The sequence below is a fragment of the Cetorhinus maximus genome, chromosome 17, assembly GCF_964194155.1.
Source record: "Cetorhinus maximus chromosome 17, sCetMax3.hap1.1, whole genome shotgun sequence".
NCBI lineage: Eukaryota > Metazoa > Chordata > Chondrichthyes > Lamniformes > Cetorhinidae > Cetorhinus > Cetorhinus maximus.
This window is the reverse complement of record NC_135895.1, coordinates 53,316,149-53,339,703: the sequence shown is the minus strand read 5'-3', so window position 1 is coordinate 53,339,703 and position 23,555 is coordinate 53,316,149. Positions and strand designations below refer to the sequence as shown.

At 39.4% G+C, this 23,555-nt stretch overlaps 1 protein-coding gene across 2 annotated transcripts in view; it reads right to left on the bottom strand.

The window, feature by feature from the left end:
- Nucleotides 1-23,555, bottom strand: part of oma1 (OMA1 zinc metallopeptidase) — a 62,407-nt gene that overhangs the window by 23,996 nt on the left and 14,856 nt on the right. Inside the window, exons 4-6 of one of the 2 annotated variants that reach the window (XM_078561219.1) lie at nucleotides 15,883-16,056; nucleotides 9,303-9,410; nucleotides 2,139-2,267 (exon numbers count right to left, since the gene is read on the bottom strand). In XM_078561219.1, coding sequence (XP_078417345.1) covers nucleotides 2,139-2,267; nucleotides 9,303-9,410; nucleotides 15,883-16,056 — 411 coding nt within the window. The remainder of the gene's footprint in view (nucleotides 1-2,138; nucleotides 2,268-9,302; nucleotides 9,411-15,882; nucleotides 16,057-23,555) is intronic. The other variant, XM_078561220.1, reaches the window with a different exon arrangement.

The following is a 23,555-nucleotide window of genomic DNA, read 5'->3' as shown; positions in this document are numbered from 1 at the left end:
GTGATTTAGTTTCATTTTTGAGGGTGACAGCAGGTCTAAAGCTGCTTGTATGCCTGCACTTCTAATGAGTTGTACGACTCTTGGGGGGAGGTTAAAGCAAACACAAGAAAAAACTGTGCTGTTGCCTAGCAACAGAGGTCCAGAGAGGCAGGACCCACCCCCTCACACGCATACAGAAAGGAAAAAAAAAACAGCAGTTTGAGGGCAGTTGGAAGAAGGTGCCAGGTCAGGCAGGACATGAAAAGGGACAGATAGTAAGTCCCAAGCTAAAGAAGAAAGGTCCCAAGGCCAAGGATTGAGACAGAAACAGGAGAAAGTCCCAAGACCACCTCCTGGTGCAAGGAAGGACAGGTGCCTGGAAAAAGCCCTGTTAAGTGAAGTTAAGAGTGGGGAGGAGAAGAAGGCTCCAAGCTTCAAGCTTAAAGGGAGAAAGCCACAGGAAAGAGACTTAAAGCAATATAAAGGCTTGTGAGAGGCCAGAAGGACGAAACAAATGGCTGAAGGTCTGTAACCCTTTGCAATGGGCATGTGAAGCAGTGGTGTACTGTTGATGGCTGAGTCGGTGAGGGAGAGCGCATGGAAGAAAGCTGGAATGCATGCGGTGACCCAGGGGAGAGGAACATCGGAATTAGAGATCAAAACCTTGGAGGTGGACCCTTGCAGAAGGCATCTAAGAGAAAGCGTTGGGAAAGGGCTGAGAGAAAATTCCAAAGTGAGTTGTTAGAGAGTGGAGATTGGAAACTCTCGTGAAAGGCTGAGCTCAGTGAGACTGGTCGGCTCACGGTGTGTCAAGTATCTGGGGTTGGGAGGTGGGGGGGTGCAGTTCAGGAGAGATCCATAGCATCTCTTTGGGGTAGCATCTGTCATTTAGTTTGAGTGTGTGGTGCATCTGACCACAGGTTGCTTCGTGGTTTGTATGGACTATGTACTTACTGAGAACATTCGAGCATAAGATAGTTTTTGTAACTTGTGTTATCCTTACAATTCTATATACATCTGTAACGGTATAGCTGTGGGTGAAGGAGTATTGTAATATAGTTCATCTTTTCTTGTTAAATAAATGTATTATTCTTTTGTTAAATGTTCATCAGCTGACTCTTGTGACTCTGTTCAGTAGCTACTCTCCATGTAGCTAAACAAAAAATAAAAGTTAGGATCTATCAAGCCAGGTTCCGCCCTGGGATCTGACTTGTCCAGGAGTAACATCAGCTGGGATCATAACAAAAGTTTAAATGTAAACACTTGGGTACAGGATTATTTTCAAAAAGTCTGGGGAAGAATTAAGATGAAGGCTAGACCCAGTAGGGCAGAAGTGGAATGCATTCCCAACAGCGAAGCTAGTCCAGGTTGTGGGATCGAAGTGGTAGCGGGGCCAAGCAGTCCTTAAGACTAGAGAAAGGCAGAACTATCGGCACCATCAAAGAATGGTGTTAGGAAAGCACATAAATTGCATTACTAAGCTGTCACATTATGTTCCTTACTATACAAAAATTACAGTAACTGCCATCGTGGTGAAAAATATGCTCTGAAGCAGGATATGTCCTACTTATTAATATTAAAGACAACCTCAGCATAATACTTAAATTTTAAACTGGCATGGTTAGGCAGAGAATACGCTGAGAGCTAATTTTATTAAAACATTTAACTCTTACCTAATACTTTTTTAAAAGACACAATGTTCCTCAAATGACAATGAGGAAATACAGAACCCAGCAGACTCATCAAACGTATAGAACTGGAAGGGTCTAATTTGATCCCAGTTTTACGTTGAGTTAGCTTATGCCAACCTAAAGAGCAGCAGAGATATTACAACTCACTTCAGTAACCATGCACTAGGAAATGAGAGAAAAAATCAGCAATCTTTCTGGTTATTAAAGCTTTGCTCATTCAATTTTTACATCAGGCAAATGAGGTGATGGCAAGCTACTGGAGTCAGAGCCTTCAAGGCATCATGAGTCAATGCCTTGGAGGGAGATGGGGATGAAAAGAAAGACATGTCAGATTTTGATCAAACTATAATTTTCATCAGTACAATGTCATTACTATTGTTTTGCAGATTAATACTGCTTACTACCATTTGTTGACTTCAAAACTGATCTAGAAAATTAAATCCACAAAAGACAAGGAAATTGTCTCACCTGAGTCAGTTTGCTTTGGATCCACTGCCCCAGAGCAGCAAGACTATCCCGTGGGAACACAGCCCAAATAAGTGTCAAGAAAACAAGGGACACGAAATCTAGGAGCTGAATTATACTTGCATGTTCTGCCTGGAAATCAACAACATCATATGACCAGCATCCTGGCAAGTTAGTGGTTATTCATTTCACTGAAAACAAATTGTACTCATATAAATATCATTACAACTCTGTCAGATCTGTGCATGTGTAATGGAATCTCATTATCCACACTCTAATTATCTAGATTTTCCATTGCCTCATTATACTGTCTACTAACACCAACCTGCTCCTATCTTATGTAAATGAATCCCACAACTCATCAAAGATTAAATTAAATCTATGTTAATTGTATTACACTTGTGTTGATTCCAGGGCCTCAGATAGTGCTATAACAAGGTCTTCCTTGTCAAAAACTAAACCAAACTACGAAGTACACAATTGATATTGCAATCAACTTCTTCAAGAATGATCTCTAGACTTGTACATCTAATACAGTAAAATGGATTTTCATTTTTTTTTTCAGTAAATGAGCTGAGATGTTACTTATGTTTTAAAGTGACAGAAGAAAGAGCAATAGTATAGGGTGGTTTTAACTATTCGGAGATAGGCTGGAATAAAGGAATGCTTTTTTAGAATGCCACCAAGACTGTTGCCTAGATTAGAATGTTCCTATTGCAATAAGGAAAGATGCTTGAAGCATTGCTGAGAAACTATGTGGGGTAGACTGTCCCTTACCGATATTACATTCCTATTTCCTCCCCCCACTTGAATGGCTCCTTGGTGCCATGGTCAGTTTTCTCATCTTCCCTGCAGTCTCCGTTCTCGTCCATACAATTTGCAAGAATCTCGTAACTATTGGACAGTTGCAGGCTGAGGCTCCTCGAACGCTATCCCCTGGGCTCCCATACCTGCTTCACCTGCAGTCACGCCCTCCTGTCCCTGATCACAGACCAAATTTTAATTACCTCATCTGAGAGGCATGACCGCCTCCTGGAGCAAAGTGTTCAGGTAACTTCCCCCTCCCTGATGTGGCGCAATATATGCATCTCAGGCTCCAGCTCCTAACTCGGATCCAAAGTTCCTCAAGCTGCAAACACCTGGTGCAGATGCGTTCAATCTGGATCACCTTGGTGCCCAGCAGTACCCACATGTTGCAGCAGCAACACATCACCCGTCCTGTCATCGCTATCGCATTTTGTTGAAATTATCAATTAATTACTATAGTATACCCGCTCTTTACACTTTATTATAATTATTTTTTACCAGTATCGATCTTACACTTAACAAGCTATTCACAAGAAAAAGAGAAAAATAGACCAGAGGCCTAAACACAAACTAAAGACCTTAGTTTTACTTTAAAGACTAGAAATACTCATTGATCCCACTTTACCAATCAGCTGCTCTGGCGCTCTTTAATGGTCTCTCACTCTCTCACTGTTAAAGGTCACACTCCTCTCGCACACTCTCACGGCTAAAGGTCACTCTCCTCTCACTATTAAAGGTCACTCTCCTCTCACTCTCTCACTGTTAAAGGTCACACTCCTCTCGCACTCTCACTGTTAAGAGAGAGAGAAACAGAACTAACATTTCAAGTCAAATATGACTTTCCTTCACCGAAGAAGAGTTATATTTGACTCGAAATGTTAACTCTGTTTCTGTTTCCACAGATACTGCCAGACTTGCTGAGTTTTTCCAGCACTTTCTGCTTTTATTTCAGGTCTCCAGCAACCTCAACATTTTGCTCTTACTTTTAAACAGTCATCATTGTTATAATGTAGGTAAGGTGGTAGCCAATTTGAACACAGTAAGCTCCTATAAACAGTAATGTGATAATTCAGATAACATATTTTACTGTTACTTAATGAGAGATAAATACTGGTCAGAACACCAGGGATAACTCCCCTACTTTCTTCAAATAACAATATGGGATCCTTTATATTCATCTGAGAGGGGAGGCATGGCCTCAATTTAACACCTAATCTGAAAGATGACAGCTCTGACAGTGCAGCACCCTCCCAGTACTGCACTGGAGCGTCAGCCTAGATTTTTTTGAGCTCAAATCCTGGAGTGGAATTGAACTCAGATGCTTCAGACTCAGGGGCAGGAGTGCTACCAACTAAGCCATGGATGACACTGTTACACAATGTGACAGGTTCCACCTGAACCAGAGCGCGATCAGTGTCATACTGGAAAGGGTAAATAGGGTAAAGTCTTTAAACTAGTAAGAAGGAGGAAGGATCTTCAAGAAATGAAGCAAGCTTAACTATAAACGAAACAGAAAGGAGAGCATGGGACAGACTATGCTAAAAGAGCACATAAATAGCCAATGAGTATAAATTATTATAGAACCAGAGTGTAAAAAGATGATTAAAATAAAGTGAGAGGAACTATTACTAAAAATTATTTAAACTGTCTGTACAGCAATGGATGCAGTGTTTGTAACAAGCAGGGGAACTGGAGGCAATAATACATTGCAAGGAACCAGACGGAATTGGGATTGCTGAGATATGACTACAGAAAAATTAGGCCATGGAATTAAACATTGCAGGGTTTAACATATTTAGAAAAGATAGAGAGGGACAAAGGTGAGCAGGATTAGCTGTACTTATTACATATAACATAATGACTGCAGAAAAAAGTGACAGAGCCATCAGTAAGACAGAAATAGAATCCAAGTGTATAGAGATCAAAGATAAAAAAGGATCAATCACACTCGTGATGGCAGTCTACAGACCATAGAAACTGAGGTGGAGGAAGAAATATGCAAACAAATCAACAAACATAGAATAATAATGATAGGGGATTTCAACTACACCAAAATAAATTGGCCAGAACATGTGTAATATGTCCAGGACTACTTTCTAAGTTAGTCTGTTAAAAGCCCAGCAAGAGAGGATTCACTACTTGATCTAGTAATGGAGAATGAGCTAGAACAGACAAGGGAAGCAAAAGGAGGTGAATATCTAGACAATATTGACCATAATACAATATGATTTAAGATAATAATTGAGAATTAACATGACAAATCTCAGGTCAATCGATTGGAGAAAAGCTGATTTTAAAGGGGTGGGTTTAGAATTTTGGAAATTACAGGTTGGGTCTATATCCATTGGAGTTTACAAGTATGAGAGGCGATCTTATTGAAACATATAAGATCCTGAGGGGACTTGACAGGGTGGATACTGAAAGGATGTTTCCCCTTGTGGGAGAGACTAGAACTAGGGCTTAGGGGTCATAGTTTAAAAATGAGGTGTCTCCCATTTAAGACAGAGATGAGAAGAATTTTTTTTTCTCTCAGAGGGTCATCAGTCTGTTGAACTCTCTTCCCCAGGGAGCAGTGGAGGCGGGGGTCATTGAAATTTTTTAAGGCTGAGTTAGATAGATTCTTGATTGGCAAGAAAGTCAAGGGGTATAGGGATAGGAAGGAAAGCATGATTGATGCTACAATCAGATAAGCCATAATCTTATCAATTGGCAGAGCAGGCTCGAGGGGCCAAATGGCCTACTCCTGCTCCTAATTTGTATGTTTGTATTTGTTTTGTATTTTGGCAAACAATAATGTAGTACAGCAATGGGAAACATTTTAAACAGTGTTTAACAAAGCACAGGAACAATATATTCTGCTAAAAACAAGAAGGATAAATAAAGATGTTAGGGAAAAATTGAGGGTAAGGAAAGAGGTGTTAACTAAATACATGTACAACAGGGAAGAGTATGAGAGGGAGAATAGGAAGAGACAGAGAGAAGTAACAAAAAACTAGGAAGGCAAAACAGGAATTATGAAACTAAATTATCAAGGAATATAAAACAGAATAGTAAAATATCCTAAAGGCACAAACAGAAGTAGGAAGGTCTGGATGGAAATAGGGCCACTTAGGGTCAGTGAGGATAAATTCACAGGCAGCGATAATGAAATGGCAGAAATATTAAATAAATATTTTTGCTTCAGTATTTACCAGGGAGAATGACCAGGTGAACATGGCATTGGAAGATGAGAATAGAATTGATATGACCATATTTAAAATAGAGGAGAAACATTAAACAAACTAATCAAAATGGAAGAGGATAAAACTCCTGCAGTGGATTGATTGCATCCGTATATCTTAGAAGAATCTAAGGAAGAGATAGCAGAGACACTGTAACACATACTTAATTATTAATTTTAAAAATGTGTAATGTCAGAGCCAGGTGGATAGCTAACATTATACTTAGAATTAAGAAATGAGATAGAACATGTCCAGGGAACTATAGACCAGTCACTTAACATTGGAATAGAAAAAATAATAAAATTCCTGCTAAAGGAGAAAATAGAAAAACACCTAGAAACTAAAAACACATACTGAATAGTCAACTCGGATTTCAAAAGAGAAAGCCATGCTTGACCAGACTTATTGATTTCTTTGAGGGGGTAACTGAGAAAGCAGACAAAGCTTACTGCAGCTGATGTAATGTATCAAAATTTCAAAAGGGCCCTTAATAAGGTACCACATAATAAACTAATGAATAAGGTCAGAACATGCAGAGTCAGGAGAAAATTAACAGAATGGATAGCTAGCTGGCTGCAAGACAGAAAGCAGAGAGAGTAGGGGTAAAGGGTAGCAATTAAGAGTGGCAAAGGTGGAAAGTGGGATATCCCAAGGACCAACGAAGGGACCACTATTGTTTACAATTTATATTAATGATTTAAAATTTGGAATCAAAAACACAATTTCTAAATTTATAGACAACACTAAATTGGGAGGGATAGTTAATACTAAGGAGAACTGCAAAACATTACAAGACATCAATAAACTTGCAGAATGGGCATGTATTTGGCAAAGCTGTTTCAATATAAATAAGCGTAAGGTATTACACTTTATTAAGAAAAATAAGGATTTCATATTACTTGGAAAATAAGAATCCAAACAGGATAGAGGAACAAATGAATCTGGAAGCACAAATACAAATCACTAAAAGCTATGGCACAAGTCAATAGGCCTTAAAAAATGCAAACCAAGGGTTTATTTCAAGAGAAACAAAATTGGAAAGTAGAGAAGTTATATTAAACTTGTGTCGAACCTTGGTTAGCCACACTTGGAGTAGTGTGTGCAGTTTTGGTTGCAATATTATATAGAGACAACGGAAAGGATGCAAAAAGATTTACAAGGATGATACAAGACTGTGAAGTTGTACCTATCAGGAAAGGTTGAAATACTGGGTATCTTTTTCTCTTGAAAAGAGGTGAAGCGGTGACCAAATAGAGGTCTCTAAAATTATGAAAAGTTTTCATAAGGTCATAGAGAGAGTGATTCCACTTGTGGGGAAGAATAAAACTAGAGGTAATCAATAGAAGCTGGCTGGCATACCATTAAAAAAGCCTCTACTGAAAGTCTGCAGGAGTCCAGTTTCTGGCTGTTAAGAGAATTAGCCTACATCAAAATCTTGACCACAGAGGTAACTGTAATATACAGAATTTTGTGGAAGCTACAAAAGGCAATGTGAATTTTAATAAATGCGTTTCATTTTTAAGCTTACCATCATAACAATAACTTATATTTATATAGTATAAAAATATAGTATTTATATAGTATAAAAAATAGAAGATGCTAGAAATACTTGAGACCAGGCAGCATAAGTACGGTAGTTAATACTTCATGTTGATGGGCTTTCATCAGAGCTGAGCAAAGTTAGAGATATAATAAGTTTTGTGCAAGGGGTGGGTGGGACAAGAACAAAGTGAGTTTGTGATATGGTTGAAAACTGCACAGATTAAATGACAGAAGAGTTAGTCCGATGGGGCCAAAGAGAATTGTGATGAGGCAAGAAAAGAAACAAAAGATAAGCCGGAAGCAGGTGTGATGCTGTCTGAAAGCAAAAGTAAGAGAAAAACTGACACATGCAAAGAAAAGGAAACAAATGGGGGAACAGAGTTTTGAACTCAATGTTGAGTCTGGAGCGTTGTAAAGTGCCTAATTGAAAGATGAGGTGCTGTTTCTAAAGTTTGCATTGAGGTTCGAACACTGCATTTATATAGTGTCTTTAACAGAGTAAAATGTCCCAAGGCCCTTCATTGGAGCATAAATCAAGCAAGATTTGACATCAAGCCACAATTGAGATATTTAGGGAGGTAACCAAAAGCTTGGTCGAAGATGTAGGCTTAAAAGCTCCTTAAAGGAGGACAGAGGTAGAGAGGCAGAGAGTTTTAGGGACGGTATTCCAGAGCTTAGGGCCAAAGCAGCTGAAGATATGGTGATGAGATGAAGATCAAGAATGTGCTGGAATATCGGATCTCTGAAGGTTCAGAGATAGAGAGGTGTGAGACCATGGAGGAATTTGAAAACAAGGGAGAGCATTTTAAAAATCGAGACGTTTGTAGTCCAGGGGCCAATGCAGGTCAACGTGCTTGGGGTACTGGGTAAACTGGTATGAATTAGGATATGGGCTGCAGAAGTGTGGATGAGCTCAAGTGTGCAGAGTATGCAAGGTGGGAAGCCAGCCAGGAGATCATTGGAATAGTCAAGTTTAGAGATAACAAATGTCTCGGCAGCAAAGGAACTGAGCTGAGTAAGAGGTTGAGACAAACAGTGTTAGAGAAGTGGAAACAGGTGGCCTTGGTGATGTAGAAATTATGGGATCAGAAGTGTAGCTCAGGGTCAAACTGGACAGTCTGCACAATAGCACAAAAAAGCTGAAAATAGATGCCAGAGCATAATGCTACTTATCACAATGTGCAAAGCTATCTTTGGTTTGCTCAAAATTGATCAAAAACTGCAGCAATGCTTTCCTGGTTAATTTTTGCTTTTCTCCAGTTATAAGTACCAATACCTGGGTGATACTGCTTGGTGCATTGTAACATGTAGTAGTAATGTAAATCTACCAATAACTCAAATGTCTATTATAGTATTGTTGTAAGCAAATCCTCTAACTACAGCAATTGCCAAATGTTTTTCCAGCCGCTACCAGAATATTGAATGAAGCCCAAATCATGTCTGACCAATAGTCTTTCCAAGTGTTAAGTTTATTTCACTAGAATAAACAAGTTGCCTCATTCTAACAGTGAAACTGATACTTTGCATGGCTAAGATTTTAGTTAATTTGTGAATACATTGTGACCCAAACCACTGATAGCAATGAAGTTGCACTCACCCCATGCGCAAGGAGACAATGAGCCATCTCATGGCCTAGAATGCATGCCAGTTGATCAGTGTCTGCCACTGCTTTGAACAGCCCAGTTAAAACGAATACCTGCCCATTCTATGGCAAAAGGAAAACAATTCAATTAGAAAGACACACATCATCAAATAGTGATAGGAGGCACTAAAAGCTGACAATTTAAATTAATGCTAAATGAACCTCTCAATATTTTAACTAACAGTAATCCACTAAATTTTGGTTATGTTCAAGCTGTTTTGAAGATAAAAAGTTATATGGTGTTGCATAATAATCTACAGAGGGTTTGAAATTTCCTTGTTGCTGGAGATGAAATAAACTATCCATCACAATGGCTCAAATTATGCAATTCTTTCATGGCAAAATGGCCCATCACTGCACAATTCCCAAAACTGACCCAAATCTTATGGGTCACAGTTAGTGGATGGCAGAGTGGGAAGGGAAAAATGAACTTGTCCACAAGGTGACAAATGGTGGAGTGCATTTCCAAAAAGCAGACTTTAGAGCACACAGTTGAAATTCTGTAGATTATGACAAGATCTGAAAACCAAGGGGTACAAAAATTCAACTCCATAGCAACGCCTGAAATGGTATTACAGACGTCTAGTGCCACTTTGCTAGGGCGCGCATCGCTGCTAGTCACTTCCAGCGCAATTTCTTCAAAGCGAGGCCTACATGGACATCCTCAGCCTGTGAAACAGCACTATCCTGATGTTACACATCACAACTAACCAGGATACCTAATCTAGACCACTGCAAACAACAGGTTCAGAGATCCAAGATGGGCCCTGTCTGAGCATTCCTTAAAGAGCCAGTCACCCAAATTGCAGGCAAGGTAATTTTTAAGAATGTCAGCTATTGCAAGATGTCTGAAAGTATACTGGTTGTTTTTGGAGGTGCTGCGGTGAGTTCCTGGATTTGTCAGAGAATGTTACCGTAGCCTGACAGGGAGGACAGCAGATGTGGTCATCAGCCCACACAAAGGCTGCACAGGTATGAGGGCAGCAGTGTCAGTGGCTCTGGGTCTGCAGGGCAGCATGGAAGATGGAGCAGAGGTTGTGGAGAAGGGAAACTCTGAGTTACACCCTCTGCTAACTTGGAGCTGGATTCCTACAAGCTCCTTGATCATGACAGGAGGCTGTTTGGCAGGCCAGCCAGCACCCATCCGTGTTCTCCTGTATGCCACCCCAATGGGGTCCTCAACTGAGTTCACTGCAGCAGTGTCAACCTGTCTGCAACCTTGCCCTTTGGGCAGTTGGCAAATGAATCATTCTTTACCCCTGGTCTGGCTGTGGCCAAATCATGTCCATATGACTCACCATATGTTGATGCCAACTCTATACTAGCCACAAAGTATATGCAGTACCAGTATTGGAATTGGTGGCTGTGAGTGCAATATCAAATAACATGACCTCTTCACTGGTGCTGTGTTGTTGTTTTCTCTCTTCCCCCATGGGTAGCTGTGCCTGGGCAGAGAGCAGTCTCAAGGAAATCAGGTGGGAAAGGTTGTTCTAAGGAAATGGGGCTGGGTAGGAAGCAAGAGGTCCATGGTGACACAATCTGCAGCTTGCTCATTATACCAATTAGCATAATGATGCTGAGATGGGAGTTGAGGAGGGGTGTAAGGAAGGAAATTACGATCATCCATAATGTTCTCTGAGAGACTGGATGGCACAAGCTCTATCACTACTGGCCCCATGATGCTGAAAGACCTCTTCCACAGGGCTGAGATGGAGGCATTCTTCTACCCCCACAGCTGTTCTGCTCTGTTTTATGTGTGCCACCTTGTCCTACAAAATGGCAGAATGTCAGAGATTGTGTAGCAATTCCCTGGGTGAAGTTCCTGCCATAGCTGAATAGACCACAAGACGTAGGAGCAGAAGAATGCCATTCGACCCATTGAGTCTGTTCTGCCATTCAATGAGATTATGGCTGATCTGGTAATCCTCAATTCTACTTTCCTGCATTTTCCCCATAATTCTTGATTCCCTTACTAAAAATCTATCTATCTCAGCCTTGAATATACTTAACAGCCTAACCTCTACAGCCCTTTCTGGTAAAGAATTCCACAGATTGACTACCCTTTGAGAGAAGAAATTCCTCCTCATCTTTGTTTTAAGTGGGCAACCCCTTACTCTGAGATTATGCCCTCTGGTCCTAGACTCTCCCACAAGGGAAAACAACCTCTCAGCATCTACCCTGTCAAGCCCCCTAAGAATCTTATATGTTTCAATAAGGTCACCTCTCATTCTTCTAAACTCCAATGAGTACAGGCCCCAACCTACTCAACCTCTCCTCATAAGAAAATCCCTTCGCACTCGGGATCAACCTAGTGAACCTTCTTTGGACTGCCTCCAATGCCAGTATATCTTTCCTTAGATAAGGGGACCAAAACTGTTCACAGTATTCTAGGTGTGGTCTAACTAGTTTCTTGTATAGTTTTAGTGAGACTTCCCTATTTTTATACTCCATTCTCTTTGAAATAAAGGCCAACATTCCATTTGCCTTCCCTATTATTTGCCAAATTTGTATGCTAACTTTTTGTGATTCATGTGCGAGGACCCCCAAATCCCTCTGTGCTGCAGTTTTCTGCAGTCTTTCTTCATTGAAATAATATTCAGCTCCTCTATTCTTCCTGCCAAAGTGCATAACCTCACATTTTCCCACATTATATTCCATCAACCACATTTTCGCCCACTCACTTAACCTGTCTATATCCCTCTGCAGACTCTTTGTGTCAGCCTCACCACTTGCCTTCCCAACTATTTTTGTGTCATTCGCAAACTTCCCTCATCCAAGTCAATATATATTGTAAATAATTGTGGCCTCAGCACTGATCCCTGTGGCACTCCATTAGTTACTGGTTGCCATCCTGAAAATGCCATCCTTATCCCAACTCTCTGTCTTCTATTAGTGAGCCAATCCTCTATCCATGCTAATAAACTACCCCCAATACCATGAGCTGTTATCTTATTAAGTAGCCTTGTGTGCGATACCTTATTGAACGCCTTTTGGAAATTCAAATATATTACATCTACCGGTTTCCCTTAATCTATCCTGCTTGTTACCTCCTCAAAGAATTCTAATAAATTTGTCAGGCATGATTTCTCCTTCATGAAGCCATACTGACGCTGCTTGATTACATAATGCGTTTCTAAATGCTCTGCTATTACATCCTTTATAATAGGCTCTAACATTTTCCCAATGACAGATGTTAAGTTAACTGGCCTATAGTTACCTGTTTTTTGTCTCCCTCCCTTTCTGAATAAAGGTGTTACTTTGGCAGTTTTCCAATCCTCTGGGATTTTTCCAAAACCTAAGGATTCTTGAAAGATTACTACCAGTGCATCCACTATCACTGTAGCTACTTTCCTAATATCCTAGGATGCAACCCATCAGGTCGAGGGGACTTATCGGCCTTTAGCCCCATTAGTTTCCCTAGTACTTTTTCTCTAGTGATAGCTTTGTATTTATTTCCTCCTCCTCTTTTGCCCCTTGATTATTTAGTACTTTTGGAATGCTATTAGTCTGTTCTACAGTGAAGACTGATGCAAAGTATTTATTCAACTCCTCGCCATTTCCTGGTTCCCCATTATTATTTCCCCAGCCTCATTCTCTAAGGGGCCTATTTTCACTTTGGCCATTCTTTTAATTATAAATTATATTTAACGAAGCTCTTACTGTCTATGTTTATATTATTTGCTAGTTTACCCTCAAAGTTAATTTTCTCCCTCTTGATCATTTTTGGTCACCTTTTGTTGGATTTTAAAACTTTCCCAATCCTTTAATTTACCACTAATCTTTGCCACGTTGTATGTTTTTTCTCTTAATTTGATACTATCCTTACCTTCCTTGGTTAACCATGGTTGGTTTATCCCCTTCCTAGAATCCTTCTTCCTCACTGGGATATATCATTATTGTGAGTCATGAGCTATTTTCTTAAATGTCTGCTATTGTTCATCAACCGTCTTTTCTACTAAAACCCTTTACCAGTTCACTCCAGCCAACTCTGCCATCATTCTTTTGTAATTACCCTTATTTAAGTTTAGTACAGTCATTTCCAATCCAAGATTCTCACTGAATAGCTGAAGGTAATTTCAGGCGGTGAGAGGTTGGTGTGAGTACGGTAGCATTGTTAGGTGTGTGAGAATGAGATGGAGTTTCTGGATGTTAGGTATGTATCATAGGGCCAGGGACTGATGGTGGGCCACTGATAGGGATGTGGTGCATTGAGCAGTGTGAGTAGCTGGTGATGCAGTGGGTAGATGAATTCACTGACCGTGACCACTCATGTGAGGTCATTAGATTTCTTGTGGCACTGTTGCCAGCTCCTCAGGTACAGATGCTGGGGATTTATCTCCCTGGCCACCACTCACACTCCCTTCTGAAACTGATCTTGAAGGCCTCCTGGTCCCCTGAAGAATGAAGGTTTCAACCCTCCTGCACAGCTAACCACTAATGCTTCCAGCTTCGCATCCATCACCATGGAACACTCTGTCTGTTTTCATGGTCAGTTTTCCAGCATTTAAATTCCACCAATATTATTCCCTGTAATTCCTTTTTAAGAGCGACAGCCTGCCTTTAAGAAGAACAAGTTGGCTGCTCCATGTGGTACCTGCAAAGTGCTGATTGGCCTCCCACTGAGCAACGTGCACATGCGGCAATCATGCAGATCAGGGGGGCATACCAAATTTGTATGCTGCCCACCTAAATCAGAACCAGTGAAGACAGGTCGGAATGCCAACGCCCACACTCAGAAACTGGGGCACATAAATTCGAACCCAAGGTATGTTACTGATTGGAGCATAGTCTTCTTGTACGTAATATCACTTATATTTGCTGGAGTTATTTGGTTTGAAGGAAAAAGTATAGAAACTATTGGCCTGAATTTTCTAATGGTGCACATCAACAGGATCTCTGTTCGTCACACAGGTACCCTCCTACTCAGTGGGAATTTGAATGGGAGAGGTGATCTTCTGGGTCTCTGCAAGGAAGCCGAACTGGGGTCCTTCTGGAGTAGGAGGAAAAAGACAGCTGCCAAATTGCCAGAAAAAAATAATTTTTTGATAAATATTGTTCTTTCTGTTAATCAGACTTAACCGTGTTCTGACAGTGGCTGCATAGGCTTCCTTCCTTCAAGTCTCCTAGGATTCCTCTGCTGGGTGTTGAAAATAGCATTTAAGTTCTGTAAAAATAACATACACCAAGTGTACAAACAGACATATCAAAAGAAGACCAGAATACCTACCCCATCCAGTTAACAATGCAAACACATATATTGTGCACAATATACAGATTAATTTATTTTTAATGGTGAATAATTCTCTTCATTTAATTAAAAAAAAATCTTTCTTTAGTCAAAGTATTTTTCAGACAATGCACTCTCAATTCTACCAGTGATGATTCAGTTTAAAATCACTACATGTCACAGAAACTATCTCGTCTAGTAAATGTGGTCAGGTTACGGTAGCAATCGATAGTAAAGAAACACAACCGTAAGCATAAAAAAAACACCCAAAGCAAGTGTTTTGCCACTGGCACACTTCACTGAAATGAAACAGTGCAGATCAATCCTTTTGAGTACTGAATGTCAATTGGAGCTTGCACAGTTGTTAAATGATTTTGGCAGTATAATCACTAGTTGCTCTATTTTTAACTATTATATATATTAATTCCTAATTCTCCCAGCCATTCATGTCCTACAATACAGGAAGTAGGTCACTGACCTGTTCCTAGTGAGCAATCAATTTTATATATAGGCTAGTTTTAGAGAATGGAGATACTACCTCAGACTTTGAGATATATTTTCTAAGTATAACCAGATGGTGACTGTTGTAATACTATAATTATATTTAACTTAAGAAACAGCTTTACTGAATCTTGTATATCTGATCTAAATAACATCCTGAAATTGTATGTCTTATCTACTTCTAGCCCAAGGAAACTCTCTCTCCCGTAACCTTCACCTATGTTAAGTGATGCACATGCTGCATGTGGAGACCCAATTAAGTCGGAATTGGGAACTCAGCAACACAGGAGAAATTGAAAATGAAACAGTACCCCTTCTTAATGATGTGGACCCGTGCACTGCATCCCTTCCATGTGTAGATGGTTAATAATAACTGCTAAAATTTACAATTATTGTCACTGAGAGGACTTGATTAAACTTCATTTTCAGCTATATTTTAGTATAAAATTCTAATTGGTGCTTATTATTGTCCTGCTTAAGTGTATAAAGCAGCATCGAGTATAGGTTTGTAGGAATTCTAAATTAATTGGAATGTGAAACTGATTAAGTTGAACACGTAACAAAAGCTGAAATGTTGGAGACACTTCACTGATTAAACATTGTAATGACATAATAACTGCAGAATAATACTATCAAGTAAGCCACAAGGGGATATAATAAGGAAATTATTTTTCAATTGTCATGCAGAATTCATAACTGAATTATATTATAATTCTGATACAGTAAAGATCCTCAATAAGACTGCTAATGTAGTACATTAAATGTTTACATGTTTAGCTTGAAGCTTTATCAGAATTTGTTTCTTACTGGCATGACAAAGGCATTTATCTCTGGATCTTCAACAACGTTAATACTCCACTTAGTTTCAGAAACTCCTGGGATATCTTTGTTTTTTTCAATCAACTGGTTGAAAACAAATTGAATGGTCTCATACATTGGGTCAGTCACAGGCAGAAATTTATCTTTGTAGCTCTCTAGCACCTAGAGAGGAAATAATGAGAAACAAACACGATTTCAGCATCAATTCTTCAGGATAAAGTACACTCAACAATTCATTAAAAAAAATTAAACAATAATTAAACTGCATTGTTAAGTGTGTTTTTCTCCCCATGAGTATTTAATCTCCTGAGCCATGCTATGACTAATCCTGCCTTGCTCCCTGGACTCCAACAATAAACCACAATAAGCCAGGCACTGCAAAATGTAAAAAAAAATACCAAGGCATGCTTTCCCCTCCTATTTCCTTCCAAAGCACCACAGTGAAGTTCAAAAATTAAGCTCAATGGAGGTTATCAAAGCTGCATTATCCCATTCAAAGAGTCTAGTGTTCTAATCTGGCATCTAAGTAGGAAATCCACGTTATCTAACCTTGGCAATACTATAAGTTCAGAGACCACTCAAGGCATGGTATCCCTGCTCACAGTGACTGCCTCCTTCAACATTTCTGACTTGCCTTCCTCCCTTTCAAGCTCCTTCCCTACAACCGTCTGACTGACAGCCCCCTTTTTTTCTGCTCCCCTCCATTCCCCACCTCCCAACTTTTATTCACTCTTTGAGCATTCTGAGACATCTCTAGGCATAGAATGAGCACTGCAAACATGTAAGTTTTCCTACATTACAAAACTTCAAAAATAATCAATTGTCTGTAAAGCACTTTGGGACTCTCTGAGGTCATGAAAGGCACTACAGAAATGTAAGTTCTTTCTTTCCTTCTCTATTGTTCTTAGTGCAAGTACTCAGCACTGCAAACAATAAAATACAATGCAATGTTAAGATACCCCGTGCAAGAGATACATCTAACTATACTCACACACAGCACACTATGGTAAGCCCTCAACTGCTAAATGGCAACTATGCTACTGTCTATCGCAAAGTGGCTTCAAGCAAAATGCCTAATTTATATGTTGTTGTTTCAGAATTCACCTACATTTTCTCAAATTCTCAAAATGAATGAATTACGCAGGTAAATATCTTTCTCTGTGAAGGCAGTTTGCAAAAAGATTACTTTGTGACGAGTATTGACATCAGTTAGTTTAATCATAACCAACCAAGTCCTCCTATATTAAAAATAATTACTTCACAATTATTTTTATTTCTATCATCTTTCCAACACCAATTATTATAGACAGAAAAGGAATTTCCTAATTGTTGGATGTTTCTTAGCATGTTTCTCAGATCATTTAAAAAGTTATTAAATGGTTTTGTCTTCACCATTTCATTTTTGATAAATTTCCTTCCAACTTCTACTGAATGAACTTTAAAAAAACATCAGGTGCTATATTTTACTTGTGCTTTGTACTGAGTTAAATGCATTTGTGTTCTACTCACAACCTGACAGTCTGACAAGCTATTACTTGGTGATCTTGGGGGTCTTCGCTCCATTATGTGGCAAATTATTTCTGGTATATAATATATAATCATAAGTGTGTTGATGCTAAGTGTCCTGGTTTTTACCTACAGTATACAGGGAAGAAATTCTTGTATTTAAACAATGCCTTAAAGAGAAATATCTTCTGAATTTGTGGCTTTTCAGTAAATGAATGGAAGATAGATTTAAAACTGTACTTAATCTTCATACAATTTTCAGAATTGCAAAGAATAATCACTGCCATTTGATGGTCTTGAAAAAATGGATGCATTTTCTGCTGACATTTATTTCCAAATGACAAGGCCAGAGATTGTGCATCTGGATGCTGTCCTCTTAATTTGTTCCAGGAGTTTGAGTACATACTTCACTCCAACAATAAAAAAACAATGAAAAATCCTTTTTAGGACCTTAACCCCATTTCTGTTGTTTGTATTATATAACTGGCTTGCTGGAAATTGCTCCTGACAACTGTCCTTAGTTCTTTACTCTAAAACCCTATTTTGCATAATAATCAACTAGTTTGGTTCCTAAAGGAACTGAAATGCTGCATTTACATAAACTGTAAAATGAAGACATCCTTTACTTGCAACCCTTTGAATGCTAAAGGTGCCAATCTAAACCTATTTGCATAATGCATAGTGCACAATTCAATCAATCCATCTTTTACATCAATTCCTATGTCAACTTCCAGTGTCACAGATTTAACCAAGGGACAAGGAAAGGACTCCAAACTATGATACAAAGCAGCTCCAGTCTGACCTCAGTCTACCAGTAAATGCAAATTCCCTTTCGTGCTCCACATAGTGGGGTAAAAATTGATTACGGTCCATCACCTGAAATTGGGCCTCAGGCCTCATCAGAGTAATCTGGACAAGGTGTTAGTGTTTGCCACATCTTCAGAAGCAATTCAGCTGGCACCTGCTCTGCTCAGTACAGGCCAATTTCCCAAAATGGTCCTAAAATAGGTGTTCGGTCCCTCATAAAAACAAATCCAGGAGACTTGACACCTGTTTTAGGTGGCTACTGGGGACGTCTGAAAAACTGGCCAACCCCAGCAAAAAATATCCAGCATTTACATTAATATAGTTTAAAAGCAGAATACTGTGAATGCTGGAAATCTGAAATTAAAACATGAAGTGCTGAAAGTACTCAGCAGATCTGGCAGCGTCTCTGACGAGAAAAAACAGAGTTAATGTTTAAAGTTGAATATGATTCTTCTTCAGAACGGATTTTCAAGAGTCATATTTCACTCAAAATATTAACTCTGTTTCTCTCTTCACAGATGCTGGCAGACCTGCTGAGTATTTCCAGAACTTTCTGTTTTTATTACAGTAATATAGGGTCAGGCAATCTTGGGATGTGGAAAAAGAACACTGGGAAATTCTTCCAATTTCTCCCCCAGGGTGTCTGTTTGTTCAAGAAGTATTTAGAGTGGGGTTATTGGGGACTTAACTGAAAGTTAATTAAATTGCAGCCTTTCTAATTCCACTAAAAGTATATATTTTCCATTTATTAGTCTCAGTGAAAGAACCTCTGAAAATATCTATATGCCATACATATATAGAAAAAAGCAACAGGGGCAAACCACTAATGCATGAATCTGTCAATTTGCAAATTTATTTCTAGAAGTGAGGTGGCAAAACAGATTACTGAATTGCTAATCTCAGCCTTGTTGCCAACCAGCATTCCGGTGACGTAGAGAAAATAGTTATCACAAGGGACATTGCCCTCACCCAGTCACAATGTATTCTCTGCCTTGATAACAGAAGACTAAAATCCAACTAAAATATTGCCAAATGTGTGAGGTATTGAAATTTGAGGCATCAATGCTTAGCTAATAATGAAGTACCTTTAAGAATCAAGAGTTGGCTAATGCAAATTGATTGTGTATCAAATTTTAATATTATAAAAACAAACTACTGGGATTGCTAGAAATCTAAAATAAGGACAGAAAATATTGGGGCTCATTGCCAGCAATGGAATGGGAATTAATGATTCCGTTTGAGGATCTTTCTGTTTCTTCCTCCACAGATGCTGTCTGACCTGTGGAGTGTTTCGAACCTTTTCAGCTTTTATTTAATATAAAATTCTATGACCGATATAAGTTTACCTCCTTTTTTAATATAATATCAAACGTCATTTCGTTACCTGAAAAGCAATCCTGCTCTCAATTCTAGCCTTCAATTTTTCTCTGTCCCTATCACAACCTTCTGGCTTCTCTCTGTTACCATATATACTATTATGATCATTGCTACCTTTGAGCATTCCTCTCTTGTTCCTTCCAAGCTCCAAACACATTCTTCCTTTGCCTTGCATTTCCACTATTTGCACATTCTTTTATATCACCTATAAACTGCGAAACTCCTTACCTCCCTCAGTCTTCTCTTTCTCCTACAGGCTTTTAAAAGACAAGCTTGGCACCACCTAACCACTACTTCGTCATTTATCCCATTTCTCCTTTTGCAATCTTGATGTTGTCCTTGACTTTGAGCTTTGTACCTGCAGCTAGGTTTCTTAATTAAAATATGGATAAAATATGCCCTGAAATGAAATAGGGAAACAATTACTATATTAATTTTGGTGTATATATTTTCTCTATTTTCTAGTTTTAGTAAAAAGTAGATGCCAGTAGAAAGTTAGAGACTGAGTTGGATTTAACAGGGTGCTGCAGGCCCCCTTAGTTGGGAGTGGTTTGGGGAGTGGGGGGTCCACCCAGTCTACCATTAACGGACTGGAGGTAGGGCATCCACACCTCAGGTTCAGGAAGGTCTGCCTCAGAGTGTTGTCAGGAGGGAGGGGTGGGTACGTGGAGGTCGTGGACCACCTTGTGAAAGCCCTCCATTGAGCCTAGAGAGCCCGTTAAGGAGCCCCCCCATCCCATTAATTGCCTACTTAAGGGCCTCAATTGGCCCAATGCCACCCCCTGCTGGTACAATTGCAGTGGGGCAGGGACTTTTTTTGGAGAAATATACTTTATTCATAAAATATCTGAAAGAACATTACAAAATGGCCATCACAAAAAATGCAATCATATTCCAGTTTTCCACATAGATCATGAGGTGCTTCAATGCAATCAATGAACATTACAAACATCTCAACATGGTCATTACAGAAGCAAGTCAAAAATTTGCACTGACACAAAAATAGGGAGCCTGCTTAACTGTGAAGAGACCAGGAATATATGGATGCAAAATATCTAAATTTCAGGAAGACACAAAGTTTTCAAGTCATAAGGAAGATTCACTAGACAGTGATTGTGAGAATTGGCTGAAGTGTATCTTGTAGTACGTGCAGCTGAACAGTGCATTAGTTTATTCAGATAGATTGAATGAATTATTCACACAAAATGATCTGGAAGACTGAAATGCAAAAAATAGTTTTTATATCTGCACTGCAGAAGGAAAAAGTTGTGGAAGGCAGCGGTGTTGCCGGGCAGGAACATAAGAACCATTAGGGATTCACCAAGGCTCCTTCAACAGCACCTTCCAAACCCCTGACCTCTGATAAGTTCCAATAGTTGTTTAGAAATTAAGACCAAAACCAAGGCAGACTCCTTCAGACAGAGTTTTACTGCTTGTCACAAAACTCTCCACCGAGAGAGCTAGTCTCAGCTGTTATCTCTTTTATACAACCAAATGCGTACTTAGTTAAACAACCTAATAATTAGCATTGAACTTCTTTAACTGTTTCCTTCCCTAATGGATTTCCCTTTTCTTAAAAAGAAAGTAACACTTGAGTTTATATAATCACACAAAAAAAGTAATAACAAACATTAATATATATATTTTCATTCAATAAATTCACTTTATTACCCTCCTTAAAAAAAAAGAGAACACATGTCTAGATATGTCCACACAAACGGAATATTTTTTCCTTAAAGAAAAAGACGTCCCTCTTTGAGGGTCTCTAATAACTTCTTGGAGCTCGCTCGCTCTTTTGGTGAAGCAGTCAGATAATTGGTAGCTGCTATCAATCCATTTGATTTTGGCAATCTCCATATTCTCAAGCATCTGTTTTAAGCTTGCAATGTCAATTCACAATCTCTTCTTGTTACGCACTTCGTAAAGTAAACATTTTCCCAAAGTGACTTATTACCTGACTTATTCGATAGGTACTGTCCCTGAATACCCCTTTCCATTTACAACTTGTGCTAGTATCTTTGATATAAAGAATGCCATACCTACTGTCTCAACAAGGGCTAGAGTCTCCGCTGACAACATGCTTTTTACAACTCTTCGTATCTTTTTAGATTCCCATGCCAAAGGGCAGCATTTGCCTTTTTCTCTCATGAGAAATATTATAAATCTTCCAGCACTCAAAAATCCATCACACAGATTTGCATAAGACACATCACTGAATACAGTTTCATTTTTCTAACATCATCCAAAGATGGGAATTTCAAAACGCACTGTTTCATTTTTAATTTTGTCAATGTTTTGTTTGCCCGAATGATTTCTTCAGCCCTGGGATCGTTCATTTTGGTGCTCTATTCCAAAACGTCAAAACTGACACCCAGCCTTGTTTGTTTGCCTAGCCGATTGAGTTGCCCAATTAAACTTCTCAGCTCCTCTTCTTCCTTTTCAGAAGCCGCTGTATCTTTCTGGGAGGCCCTACCACGACTAATTGCAATGAGGTCAACGTTCTCCAAGTAGGATTGCTGATGTAAAAGGACATGTGATCCACTCTGCCTGATTTCCAATCCAATGTACTTAAACACACCAGAAGCCTGATTTCCAATGTTAAACTCCATTCTGAGCCCATCAATGACAATTGTTTCAAATTCGCTACTACCACCCCACAAAAAATCATCTACATGCATTATAAAGATGCCTGCAAGTTTCCCTCCATGATGCCAATAAAACATTACCAGGTCTGCTTCCAACTGAAGACAGCCCAGCTTTAACAAAACTGACCTCACTGAGAAATTCCATTCAAGGCTTGTTCTGCCTTCTGGTCCAACCAACTATCAACATGAAACAATTCATCAGCCTTTTGAGAATCAAGATCCCTGTCCCTCCATCTCCAATTCCCCTCTCTCTCTCCACCAAATATTCACTCTCTCCCTTATCTCCAAATTCTTGCTCTCCCTCCAAATATTCACTCTCTCTATCTCCAATTCTTCAGGGATTAGGGATTAAGGAAACAAGGGGAGTTAAACATCAGCCATGAAATAATTACATGGCTGAATGTCCCCATTTCTCTCAAGTGCAAGAGCTGCATTGATTTTACACTTGACAACAGATTTCCTGAACCAGGTGGGTATTTACAATAATGGACAATGGTTATCATTTTAATTTTAATTCATCACCATCTGCCATGGTGGGATTTGAACCCGGGTCCCCAGAGAATTACCCTGGGTCTCTAGAATACTAGTCTCTGGATTACTAGTTAGTGACAATACCACTATGCTATCACCTCCCCATACGTTTTAAAGTGATTTGCAAAAGAAGTAAGTGTGACATGAGAAAAAACTTTTTCACACAGCAAGTGGTTCGAGTCTGGAATGTACTGCCCGGAAGTGTGGTGGAGGCAGGTTCAATCAAGGCATTCAAGAGGGCATTAGATGATTATTTAAATAGAAACAATGTGCAGGGGTACGGGCAAAAGGCAGGAGATTGGCACTAAATTAAAATGCTCAGAGAGCTGGTACAGACACAAAGGGCCGAATGGCCCTTCTATACCATTAAAATTCTGTGAAATACCAAACTCTAGAGGCATCATTTAAACCATATACGCATTTATTTAACTTCCAGGGAGTCCCTTCTGCATTTGGCGCTTCTTTTGATGGAGGGAGAAAAATTTCCCTTTGAAGTTGGTGTCCCTGCAAAAAAGCAGCTTTACTATCAATGGGCCAAGCATTTATAGCTAATTGAGCCAAAAAGATCTTCAGCATAACTTTCCTTGCTGTATGTGAATCTACTCTTATATCCCAGTCGCCCAATTTTTCTTCAAACCCTTGTGCCACTTGCCTGACTTTAGCTTTATAAGTCCCATCAGGAAGCACCTTTTCCGTGCATAATCATCTATGAGACAGAACTTGTTGTCCTTATCTGGCACCTCTGTGTATACCCCAAATTCTTTCCAACTATGTATTACTTGCTGTTTGGCATCT